The 12,598-nt window shown below is 46.1% G+C and overlaps 1 protein-coding gene across 1 annotated transcript in view; it reads left to right on the top strand.

Annotated features, from left to right (window-relative positions):
• LOC124774974 (CKLF-like MARVEL transmembrane domain-containing protein 8) overlaps nucleotides 1–12,598 on the top strand; it is a 41,161-nt gene that overhangs the window by 22,639 nt on the left and 5,924 nt on the right. Inside the window, exon 4 of the mRNA XM_047249711.1 lies at nucleotides 1,541–1,639. Within this exon, the coding sequence (XP_047105667.1) occupies nucleotides 1,541–1,639 (99 nt within the window). The remainder of the gene's footprint in view (nucleotides 1–1,540; nucleotides 1,640–12,598) is intronic.

Genomic DNA, 12,598 nt, shown 5'->3' with positions numbered 1-12,598 from the left:
GGATGTTCTTGTGGATTGCATTCAAATGTTGCAAGAACCATGACAGTTCTTTTTCACAATGGGACCACACTAGAAAGTGTCATCTACATATCGCCAGAAAACTTTTGGTTTCAGTTCTGCTGAGTCTAGTTCCCCTTCTTCAAAGTCTTCCATAAAAAAGTTTGCTACCAAAGGCGAGACAGGAGTGCCCATAGCAACACCGTCAGTCTGCTCAAAATATTCATTGTTAAATAAAAAGTAGGTTGAGTCCTTTCCTCAACCTATTTTTTTATTTAACAACGAATATTTTGATCTCTTTAATTTCCTCTGAGAGAAGACAATTTATTCATAATGACACATCTGGCGATATCTGAAGTCTGTTTAGTGTCTGTAGTTTTCACCAAGCGTGTGCGCCAAAGATAGAACAGTAGCTCCAGAGGGCACGGATTTCGATAGAGGACACTCCTGTGACGGAGGCCAATGCGCATGCATTTTCGCACCAATTTTTTGCTATAAGTTGACTCCGGTAACTTGCAGTCTCCAGTGACGGACGCTCCCCTGAAGATGGCTGGACGAGTGCCAGCTGAAATATCATGGCAAGAAGTCAACACGATCCTGCTGCAATCCCGAAATCTCATCGAACATTCAATACGCTGGGAAAACTTAAAGAATCATATCATTATATTCTCAGCAAATAAGGAAACTGGCACTGATCCTACAATTTTATTCTGTTAAGACATATGGCTTTTTATGAAAGTTTGTGAAATTCACCCAAGAACAGTTAACTGCAATTACTGAGGAGGTCCTCATGTGTAAGCTGTGCCCATCTTTTTACAGCAACTGAATTTGGGAAAGAAGCACATTACGTGAAACAAAAATCTGCATCTCAAGCATTATTTTATCTGCAGAATAAATCATTTATGTAAATGTAAATCTTCTGAGCACTCAGGTGAAGTTGCGAAACAAACAGAGCTTTTTTTTCTAAAGGTCACTGAAAAAATTACAAGAACAGAATGTCAATGAAAACACTGCAAAAATGAGATGCCAGTGAATACATTGTAGAAATAAAATTCACTAAAACATTGCACCATTTGTTTAGGAATTTATTACATAATATTGTAGTGAACCCTGCCAAAATTGCATTAAAACACACAGTTTGTGAGCAACAAAAAGTTGTCATGATTAGATGAATGTGTTTTGGGTTGTCTTGCAGTTTTATCAGCATCAAAAAGTGTGTCCATATTTCAATTACAACTTTACTTGTTGCTGCCATTGTGCACAGAAATCACTGATGTTTACTGTTCCTTTTGAAACCTATAGAAAAATAATTATCAACAGTTTACCTATCATTATAATTATAGTTGGGCATTTAATGAGAGTTAAACTGAAAAGAGGAGAACTGTGATTTATATCTATCGTAGAAACAGTTTTTTTAACTAAATCAACATGTTGCTTTCTTACGTTATGCCAGTGGATTATCCAGTATAGGATTAAACTAAGATTGTGATAAGAATTAAGTGTTCCCATGTGAAAGCTTTTACATGTGGTGTTTTCTGCACAGGAATTTGTGTTCTGTGCTGTGTGGACTTTCTTTTACTTAATTGCTGCTTCTCTGGCTGCTGACTATGGGAGGCATGATGAAGCATATGGTGCAGCTGCAGTAAGTATAATATTCAGTCTTGAATTATTTAGATGTAAATGAATATAGTTAAATTTGAACTCGTGTCAAACTTTTTTCTCCAACTGTTTCACCAATCGTTTCCCAAAAAGTAACTTTCATGTGTTAAGACTGAGAGATTGACATCATAACAGACTGCTAAGTTGCTTGTCAGGATTATACAAAACTCCAAATAAATAGAACTGTTGGCTGCAAACAGTTATGTCAAGTTTAGTCACAACCTTCAACCAGATTGACAGCCACATTAGCAAAAAGGTATGTTATGTTTATCCAGCAATCCTTTCCTCCTCCCTCCTTGGTGAATTATAGACTATATATGGAACTCTGGCAGTAGCCAATCCATTGTGCAGGAAATGCACTTGTGATGTGTTTGTTGAGAGCTCTCTGTGTAAATCATAGAGTATGTATCTCTCTTTTTGGGGTGCTGGGACTCTGTCTAAAGCCCATTCTACAAGGTGGCCCATGTTGTGGCTGGGTGGTGTCCACGAAGAGCCTCTGGTAGCAGTGCATGACATGTGGGTAGATAATATGCAAGGAAACTGGTTAAAGTGTTCCAAGCATGTGGTTCTGAGATGTCAAGAGTTTCATCAGATAGGCACAGTAATCGTGATGTTAACTTAAGTATCTCTGCCATTAGGCATTGTAACAGATGCAGGTGGGCTGGCGTGGTATTGCTGAAGAGAGTGTACAACTGCCATGGAGGGTGCATGCAGTGCGTGGTATGGGCAGACCCATTGACAGAAATGTTTACCTACCCATGGCAGTGAGCCAGGTGGGTCAGTTCTAATGCTGAGTTCAACCACAGTGAACATCACCTCTTACAGTGTGCTGTTTGTGTGCTCAGTCGTCAGCTGACTGTGCCTGCTATGTGTTATTGACCCCTGTGCACTTACCTGCACATTGTTTTGGAATTTCTGCTTCCCTGTAGATTAGACTCGAACAGAGAGTTTTCATTTCCTCTTGCAGGGTTCGGTTTCCCGGCTTGTTGTTGAGCCCCTGTTGACCTGTTCTGTACCTTGTGCTGACAGTGTTGTTTAGCCATGTTGTTACGCCTGTGCAGGTACTAAATTCACTATTACAATTATTGGCTACACTACGGGTGGAGAGACAACGGATCAGGGGTAGGGCAGTATTGCCCACAATATAAACTTTGTTGGCTCCGTGGTCTAGGGAAGCATCGTAGACTATATTATGAATGGGAAAGTAGGGCAGAGAGTGGCTTATTGTGAACAATTGCACTATAGGATCGTTCTCGTCAGAATCGTCCACAAACAATGACAACAGTACACACGTCTGCGTCACGAGCACAAGATGAAGAGATTGTGAATGTGAGGTTACTGAACGTGTAATTCAGTATTTAAAGGGAGCTGAAAATATAATAATCATGTCTAATTTGAGCATTATACTAGGGAAAGGAATAGAAGACAGTAGTGGGAGATCCCCCTGCGGGTCCAGGGTAAGAATAGGCCTGAGGTATTCCTGCCTGTCGTAAGAGGCGACTAAAAGGAGTTTCAACCGTTTCAGCCTTCCATGTGATGGTCCCCCTTGGGGTTTGACCTCCATTTTTCAAAATTCTACAGAAGTACGAGCCTTTTGGGGAAGGACACCTTACGTGGTGTACCACTGGTCCTAAGTGCACTAAGACCTTGGCACTCAGCATTGTACCGGTGTTGTAACCATACCCACTATTCCTCAAATTGGGCCTAAACACCTGATGGGTTGTACAAGTTACGCCCATAGTGCGTCCCCATCTGCACCAGCGATCATAATGGACTTTCCATGGCACCAGAAATCCAGCACGGTAGCCAGCCCGTTGTGGTGGGGTCGTCATGTACCCTCTAGGTTGTAGCCCCCTGACAACACAGGGATCGTACTGCCGATACCTGAGCTGCACCCTCCCCACATCGGCCAAGGAGTAGATGCCCGTCTCCTTGGGGCATCAGGACTCCCGGCAACGGTCATCCTGCCAGGTGGCCCTTGCTGAGGCTGGGTGGCGCCCGTGGGGAGAGCCCCTGGTCGGAGTGGGTGGTATCGGGGCGGACGTTTCGCAGATGAAACGTCAACACGTATCAGGTCGCTCTGCGGCCGAGTCTTTCAAAAGAAAAGGTACCGTTTCTAGTTCTGGTTCTCCTGCCCTTTCCCCCTTGGCCACTCCCTGGGAGGAGGGACAGGCCCGCCGGCTTGGGGCGAAGTACTTCCCCCGCTATTTGGTCTGTTCTCGAACCGATGGGGGGACGTTCGCCACCTCCAAGCCCATGTTCTTTGTGCAGCACATTGAGGACATCTTCGGGGAAATCGAGGCTCTCGGCAAGATGCGTTCAGGGTCCGTTCTTATCAAGACCACCTCCGCCACACAGTCAGCGGCGCTCCAGGCGTGCGACCGCCTAGGGGACATCCCAGTGTCCATTGTCCCGCATCTGGCACTAAATAGGACGCAAGGGGTTATTTTTCATCGTGACCTCCTGCTACAATCTGATGAGGAGCTCAGGGCCAACCTGGAGCGCCGAGGCGTGCATTTCGTCCGGCGAGTCCAGCGCGGCCCCAAAGACCGTCGCATTGACACCGGGGCCTTTATCCTCGCCTTCGAGGGGGACGTTCTCCCGGAGAAGGTAAAGGTGATGTGCTGCTGGTGCGACGTGCGACCTTACGTCCCGCCTCCTATGCGCTGTTTTCGGTGTTTGCGCTTTGGGCACATGTCGTCTTGGTGTGAGGCTGAGCCCCTTTGTGGCGATTGTGGACGTCCTCTTCGTGAGGAACATACATGCACCCCACCACCTCGGTGCATTAATTGTCCTGGCATCCACTCGCCTAGATCCTCAGACTGCCCCGCATATCAGGAGGAGAAGAAGATACAAGAACTCAAGACTTTGGATCGGCTCTCTTATTCTGAGGCCAGGAAGAAGTATGACCACCTCCATCCCGTGCCGTTGACCACTTCGTTTTCCTCAGTTGTGTCCACTCCTTCCGCGGTATCCTCACCCCTCTCCTGTCACCCCTCCGCCTCCTCCGCCCATCAGGAGGCTCTGCCTCTGCCTCCGCCTCCCAAATCCCTCCCTTCCAAATCCTCCTCCCCCGTGGCCCCCGCCCCCTCTGCCCCAGGGGCCACCCTTCCTCCTCCTCCTCTCCCCCGTCACCTGAGAAGCGATCCTCTTCTCAGGCGTCCATCGGGGAAACGTTCCAGACCCCAGCTTCCGAGGTCCGGTGTTCCAAAACGGACCCCGCGCGTGAGGACCTTCTTCGGGTCCAGCCCACCATCCCTGTGCCGCCTCGGCCTTCCAAGAAGGCCTCCAAGAAGAAGTCTCTATCCCCCTCTCCACCCCGGCGCGTTTCGTCTGACGCTCCATCCGTGAGTCGCTGCTCCCGGCCGTCCTCAGTTTCGCCGGGACGCTCTGCTGCCAGGTGCTCAGCTGGCCTCTCGTCGGCAAATGATGCTGCCCCTCCTACACAACCAGGGACAGCGGCCGCAGCTGGCGATGACTTGATGGAACCGGATCCGCCTCCCGCCGGTTGTAGCGTTGTTCCCTCGCAACCTGGCCCTCCGTGGCCGTTGAGGTGACCAGCTCTTCCCCCGTCTCGTTCCCCCAACTTTTTGACTAGCGATGGCCTTGTTACATTGGAACATATGAGGTATTCGATCTAATCGGGAGGAATTACAACTGCTCCTCCGCCTGCACTGTCCGCTTGTCCTTGGTCTCCAGGAAACCAAGTTGCACCCGACTGACCGTATTGCCTTTACCCACTCTACCTCGGAGCAGTATGACCTCACCCCTGTGGATGGTATCCCAGCTCATGGTGGGGTCATGTTGCTCGTTCGGGACGATGTCTATTACCATCCCATCCCATTGACCACCCCACTCCACTCCTCGGTACCGGGTGTGACCTCAGGTAATCAGGTCCTTGTTGATCCTGTGGCTGTCTCCAACGCCTTTGGCCGCTTTTTCGCGGAGGTTTCAAGCTCCGCCCATTACCACCCTGCCTTCCTTCCCAGGAAAGAGGCAGAAGAGGCTCTGCGACCTTCCTTCCACTCGCTGAATCTGGAAACTTATAATGCCCCCTTTACTATGCGGGAACTCGAATGTGCGCTTGCACTGTCCCGGTCCTCTGCTCCGGGGCCAGATGCCATTCACGTTCAGATGCTGGCACACCTTTCTCCGGCGGACATAAGCTTCCTTCTTCGTACCTACAATCGCGTCTGGACCGAAGGTCAGGTCTCCATGCGTTGGCGTGATGCCGTCGTTCCTATACCCAAACCCGGGAAGGATAGACACCTTCCTTCTAGTTACCGCCCCATTTCTCTTACAAGCTGTGTCTGTAAGGTGATGGACCGCATGGTTAATGCTCGGTTAGTCTGGATTCTTGAATCTCGACGGCTACTTACTAATGTCCAATGCGGCTTTCGTCACCTCCGCTCCGCTGTTGACCACCTTGTGACCTTGTCGACATTCATCATGAACAACTTTTTGCGAAGGTGCCAAACGGTAGCCATGTTCTTCGACTTGGAGAAGGCTTATGATACCTGTTGGAGAGGAGGTATCCTCCGCACTATGCACAGGTGGGGCCTACGCGGTCGCCTGCCCCTTTTTATTGATTCCTTTTTAACGGATCGAAAGTTTAGGGTACGTGTGGGTTCCGTATTGTCCGACGTCTTCCTCCAGGAGAACGGAGTGCCTCAGGGCTCCGTCTTGAGCGTAGCCCTTTTTGCCATTGCGATCAATCCAATTATGGATTGCATTCCACCTAATGTCTCAGGCTCTCTTTGTCGATGACTTCGCGATCTACTGCAGTGCCCAGAGAACATGCCTCCTGGAGCGCTGCCTTCAGCGTTGTCTAGACAGCCTCTACTCATGGAGCGTGGCAAATGGCTTCCGGTTCTCTGAAGAGAAGACAGTTTGTATCAACTTTTGGCGATATAAAGCGTTCCTTCCGCCATCCTTACAGCTCGGTCCCGTTGTTCTCCCATTCGTGGAAACAACTAAGTTTCTAGGGCTCACGTTGGACAGGAAACTGTGTTGGTCTCCACATGCCTCTTATTTGGCAGCCCGTTGTACACGTTCCCTTAATGTCCTCAGAGTTCTTAGTGGTTCATCTTGGGGAGCGGATCGCACTGTCCTGCTTCGCTTGTATCGGTCCATAGTCCGATCGAAGCTGGATTATGGGAGCTTCGTCTACTCGTCCGCTCGGCCATCCATCATCGGGGGATACGTCTTGCGGCCGGAGCCTTCTACACTAGTCCTCTCGAGAGTCTTTATGCTGAAGCTGCCGAATTACCATTGACCTACCGGTGCGACGTACTGCTGTGTCGGTATGCCTGCCGGCTGTTGTCTATGCCCGACCACCCCTCTTACCAGTCCTTCTTCGCCGATTCTCTCGACCGTCAGTACGGGTTGTATGTGTCTGCCCTGCTGCCCCCCGGAGTCCGCTTCCGTCGCCTGCTTCGACAATTGGATTTTGCCCTCCCTACCACCTTCAGAGAGGGTGAGAGCCCGACACCACCTTGGCTCCAGGCTCCGGTTCATATTTATCTCGACCTCAGCTCACTCCCGAAGGAGGGTACTCCGGCTGCAGTGTATTGCTCACGGTTTGTCGAACTTCGTGCTCGACTTGCTGGTCACACCTTTATTTACACCGATGGCTCCAAAACTGACGATGATGTCGGCTGTGCCTTTGTCGTCGGGGCCGCCACCTTTAAATACCGGCTCCTCGACCAATGTTCGAGCTTTACGGCCTAGCTTTTTGCTCTCCATCAGGCCGTTCAGTATGCCCGCCGCCACCGCCATTCATCATATGTACTCTGCTCTGACTCACTCAGTGCTCTTCAGAGCCTTGGAGCTCCCTATCCGGTCCATCCCTTGATTCAACGGATACCGCAGTCCCTCCATTCTTTCGCTGATAATGGTTCTCCTGTCAGCTTTCTGTGGGTTCCCGGACATGTAGGAGTGCCTGGGAATGAGGCTGCGGATGCTGCAGCCAAGGCTGCAGTCCTCCTGCCTCGGCCAGCCTCTCATTGTGTCCCGTCATCTGACGTTTGTGGGGATGTATGTAAGAGGCTTGTGTCGTGGTGGGATGCTTGGTCATCCCTCCAAGGAAACAAGCTCCGGGCAGTAAAACCGCTCCCAACTGCTTGGACAACCTCCTCCCGACCATCTCGGCGAGAGGAGGTCCTTCTGTCCAGGTTGCGGATTGGGCATTGCCGGTTTAGCCACCGCTACCTGCTCTCCGGTGACCCAGCCCCGCAGTGCCCTCGTAGTCAGGCATTAACAGTGCGCCATGTTTTATTGTCGTGTCCCCGTTTTAGTCAATTTTGTGTTGTCCTGTCCCTGCCATCTACTTTACCAGATGTTTTAGCTGATGACGCTCGAGCAGCTGCTCGTATTCTGCGTTTTATAACTTTGACTGGCTTGTCCAAAGACATCTAACCTTTTTACTTATTTTATCTGCATCTTTGTCAGGTCCTTCTGGTGTCCCCCCATCCCCTTGAGTTTTACTAGATTCTATGTGCTCTAACAACAGTGACTGGGCGCTAATGACCTCAGTAGTTGAGCGCCCTTAAACCCCACCAAAAAAAAATAGTGGGAGATTATGGGCTCTATAGCAGGACTGAGTGAGAAGGAAGTATAATAGAATTTTGCAATAAATTTCAACTACCAGTAGTGAATGCAGCATTAAAAAATTGCATGAGGAAGACATGTACCTGGAAAAGGTTCAGAGACAAAGGAGGATTCAGCTGTATTAAATTGACGTCAGAAGATCTTAAAATCAGATATTGGATTGTGACGTGTGCCAAGGTGCAGATACAGACACAGATGACAATTTAGAAATGCTGAAGAGTGGACTAAAGTTAAAGAGAATTGCCCAAAGAATCTGTGAAAGAACTGGGATACTGAATTACTGAGGAATCGTAAGATGAGATTGAAGTTTCCTAAGGCTATTAATACAGTGATAATGAATACCATAGTAGGCAATTCAGTTGAAGGGAATGGACAACTCAAGAAAAATGCCAAAACTGAAGTTGGAGTGCCAACCATTGGTACAAGGAGTATAACTGTGAAGAAATCTTGGGTAATAGGAGAAATACTTCAGTTGATAGAGGAAAGAAGTAAAAAAACTGTAGAGAATCAGATAGGCATAATGCAGTTAGGAATGAAATGGATTGGTAGTGCAGGGAAGCCAGAGTAAAGTCATAGCAGAGAAAATGTAAAGAAATAAAAAACGCAATGGTTGTCGGAAGGACTTATTCGGCATACAGAAAACTCAAAACAGTCTTTGGTGAAATGAAAAGCAAAAGCATCAACTTTGAGTGTAAAGAGTATTCCACTTTCCAACACAGAGGATAGTCAGTAGGCAGAAAGAGTACACTGAAGACCATGAAGAAGAAGACTGTTTACACGTTCAAGTTGCTGTTGAATATAATATACAGACAAATTAAAAAGAAAACTGAGCATCTATTAGTTGTTGACCAGTTTGGCTTTGGGAAAAGTAAAGTCACCAGAGAGGCAGTTCTGACGTTGCACTCCATAATGGAAACTAGACTTAAGAAAAATCAAGGCACATTCATAGGATTTATCAACATAGAAAAGGATTCAACAATGTAAAGAACAAAAGTTTAGAAACTCTCTGTGTAAGCTGTAGGGAAAGATGGGTGATATTGAAAAGAGGGAACAGTAAGAATGGAAGACCAAGAATGAAGTGCTAGGATTAGAAAATGTGAGAGACAGTAGTATTTTACCCTCTTATGTTCACTCTCTGCATTGAAGTAGCAGTGGCAGAAATAAAATAACTGTACAGGAGTGCATTTAAAATTCAGGGTGAAAGAATAGCAATGATAAGATTTGCTGATGCCAGTGTTATCCTCAGTGAAAGCGAGGTAAAAGTGCAGGACCTGTTGAAAGGAAACGACAGTCTAATGAGCTTGCTCTATTGATTGAGAATAAGTCACAGAAAGAAAAGTTATGTGGAACAGCAGAAATGAGTTGTGGTTGCTGGGTTTTCAGGCCGAAGACTGGTTTTGTGCCACTCTACATGTTACTGTGTATTATGAAGCCTCTTCCCCTTCAAATAACTACTGCAACCTTGTGAATCTATTTACTGTGTTTCTCTTAGTCCCCCCTCTAAGATTTAAACCCCCCCCCCCACCCACCCACCCACACACACACACACACACACACACACACACACACTTACACCTCCACTATTAAGTTGATGATCCCTTGATGCCTCAGAATGCATCCTGTCAACTGATACCTTATTCTAGTCCAGTTGTGCCACAAATTTCTTTTCTCCCCAATGTATTTAGTACTTTCTTATTAGTTATGTGATCTATTCAACTATTCTACAGCATTCTTCTGTAGTACCACATTTCAAAAGCTTCTATTCTCTTCTTGTGTAAACTGGTTTCACTTCCTTGCATGGCTACACTTCAGACAATTACCTTCAGAAAAGACTTCCTAACACGTGCATCTATATTTGATGGTAACAAATTTCTCTTTTTCAAAAACGCTGTTCTTGCCATTGCCAGTCTACATTTTGTATCCTATCAACTGCAGCCATCATCAGTTATTCTGCTGTGCAAATAGCAAAACCTATCTACTACTTTGTCTCTTTTCCTAATCTAATTTCCTCATTATCACCCGATTTAATTAGCTATATTCCATTACCCTGTTTTGCTTCTGTTGATGTTCATCTTATACCCTTTCAACACACTGTCCATTCCATTCAACTGTTCATCCAAGTCCTTTTCTGTCTGACAGTATTAAAATGTTGTTAACAAACCTCCAAGTTTTTATTTCTTCTTCCTGGACTTTAATTCCTACTCTAATTTTTTTCCTTTGGTTTCCTGTACTGCTTGCTAAAGTTTAAAGATTGAATAACATTGGGGGTAGGCTACAATCCTGTCTAACTCCCTTCTCAACCACTTCTTTCCTTTCACGCCATTTGACTCTTGTAACTGCCCTCTTCTTTCTGCAGAAATTGTAAATAGTGTTTCACTCCCTGTATTTTACCCCTGCTACCTTCAGTATTTGAGTATTTCAGCCAACATTGTCAAAAGCTTTCTGTAAGTCTACGAATTCTATAAATGACTTCCCTTATCCTCTCTAGTAAGAGAATTTCTGGGATCTGTATTGCCTCATGTGTTCCCACATTTCTCCGGAATCCAAACTGATCTTCCTCAAAGTCGGCTTTTACCAAATTTTCTGTTCTTCTTCTGTAAAGAGTTCGTGTAAGTATTTTTTCAATCTTGGCTTTTTAAAATGATAGATCAGATAATATTCACACCAGACAGCACCTGCTTTGTTTGGAGTTGGAATTATCATGAGGTTAGCCATAAAATTACAAAATGGGATTATGAAGGAGACAGTGAAGGAATTTACCTTGGTTAGGTTAATGGATGTTGCCTTGCCACAGATCAGCTCCAAAGGGCCTCCATCTGCATCTGACATAAGCACTGGCTCTGGTGCCACTTCATATAATTTGTGTAATAGATTTTAAACACCCCCCCCCCCCCCCCCCCCCCAATGAACCTTGGACCTTGCCGTTGGTGAGGAGGCTTGCGTGCCTCAACGATACAGATAGCCGTACCGTAGGTGCAACCACAACTGAGGGATATCTATTGAGAGGCCAGACAAACGTGTGGTTCCTGAAGAGGGGCAGCAGCCTTTTCAGTAGTTGCAGGGGCAACAGTCTGGATGATTGACTGATCTGGCCTTGTAACACTAACCAAAACGGCCTTGCTGTGCTGGTACTGCGAACGGATGAAAGCAAGGGGAAACTACAGCCGTAATTTTTCCCGAGGGCATGCAGCTTTACTGTATGGTCAAATGATGATGGTGTCCTCTTGGGTAAAATATTCTGGAGGTAAAATAGTCCCCCATTCGGATCTCTGGGTGGGGGCTGCTCAGGAGGACATTATCAGGAGAAAGAAAACTGGCGTTCTATGGATTGGAGCGTGGAGTGTCAGATCCCTTAATCGGGCATGTAGGTTAGAAAATTTAAAAAGGGAAATGGATAGGTTAAAGTTATAGTGGGAAGTAGTGAAGTTCAGTGGCAAGAGGAACAAGACTTTTGGTCAGGTGAATACAGGGTTATAAATACAAAATCAAATAGGGGTAGTGCAGGAGTAGGTTTAATAATGAATAAAATAAATAATAAGCTACTACAAACAGCACAGTGAACGCATTATTGTGGCCAAGATACACGAAGCTCATGCCTACTACAGTAGTACAAGTTTATATGCCAACTAGCTCTGCATATGATGAAGAAATTGATGAAATGTATGATGAGATAAAAGAAATTATTCAGGTAGTGAAGGGAGACGAAAATTTAATAGTCATGGGTGACTGGAATTCGAGAGTAGGAAAAGGGAGAGAAGGAAACATAGTAGATGAATATGGATTGGGGCTAAGAAATGAAAGAGGAAGCCGCCTGGTAGAATTTTGCGCAGAGCATAACTTAATCATAGCTAACACTTGGTTTAAGAATCATGAAAGAAGGTTGACGGAAGAACCATGGAGATACTAAAAGGTATCAAATACATTATATAATGGTAAGACAGAGATTTAGGATCCAGGTTTTAAATTGTAAGACATTTCCAGGGGCAGATGTGGACTCTGACCACAATCTATTGGTTATGAACTGTAGATTAAAACTGAAGAAACTGCAAAAAGGTGGGAATTTGAGGAGATGAGACCTGGATAAACTGAAAGAACCAGAGGTTGTAGAGTGTTTCAGGGAGAGAATTAGGGAACAATTGAAAAGAAGGGGGGAAAGAATCATCTGAGGATAAGAAGAAACTGCACACAATCATCGGCAAAGGAGATTATGCTGACAATAAACTTTACAACTGTGATGAAATCGTGTTGAATTACAAAATGTTGCCAACAAAAACCCTTGCCTCTAAACAAGAAAAATCAGCATCCAGATATAAAAAGAACAAAGATAGTGTTA

The sequence above is a fragment of the Schistocerca piceifrons genome, chromosome 2 (assembly GCF_021461385.2).
Source record: "Schistocerca piceifrons isolate TAMUIC-IGC-003096 chromosome 2, iqSchPice1.1, whole genome shotgun sequence".
Classification (NCBI taxonomy): domain Eukaryota; kingdom Metazoa; phylum Arthropoda; class Insecta; order Orthoptera; family Acrididae; genus Schistocerca; species Schistocerca piceifrons.
The sequence above is the reverse complement of the archived record's forward strand: the minus strand, read 5'-3'. Positions and strand labels throughout refer to the sequence as shown.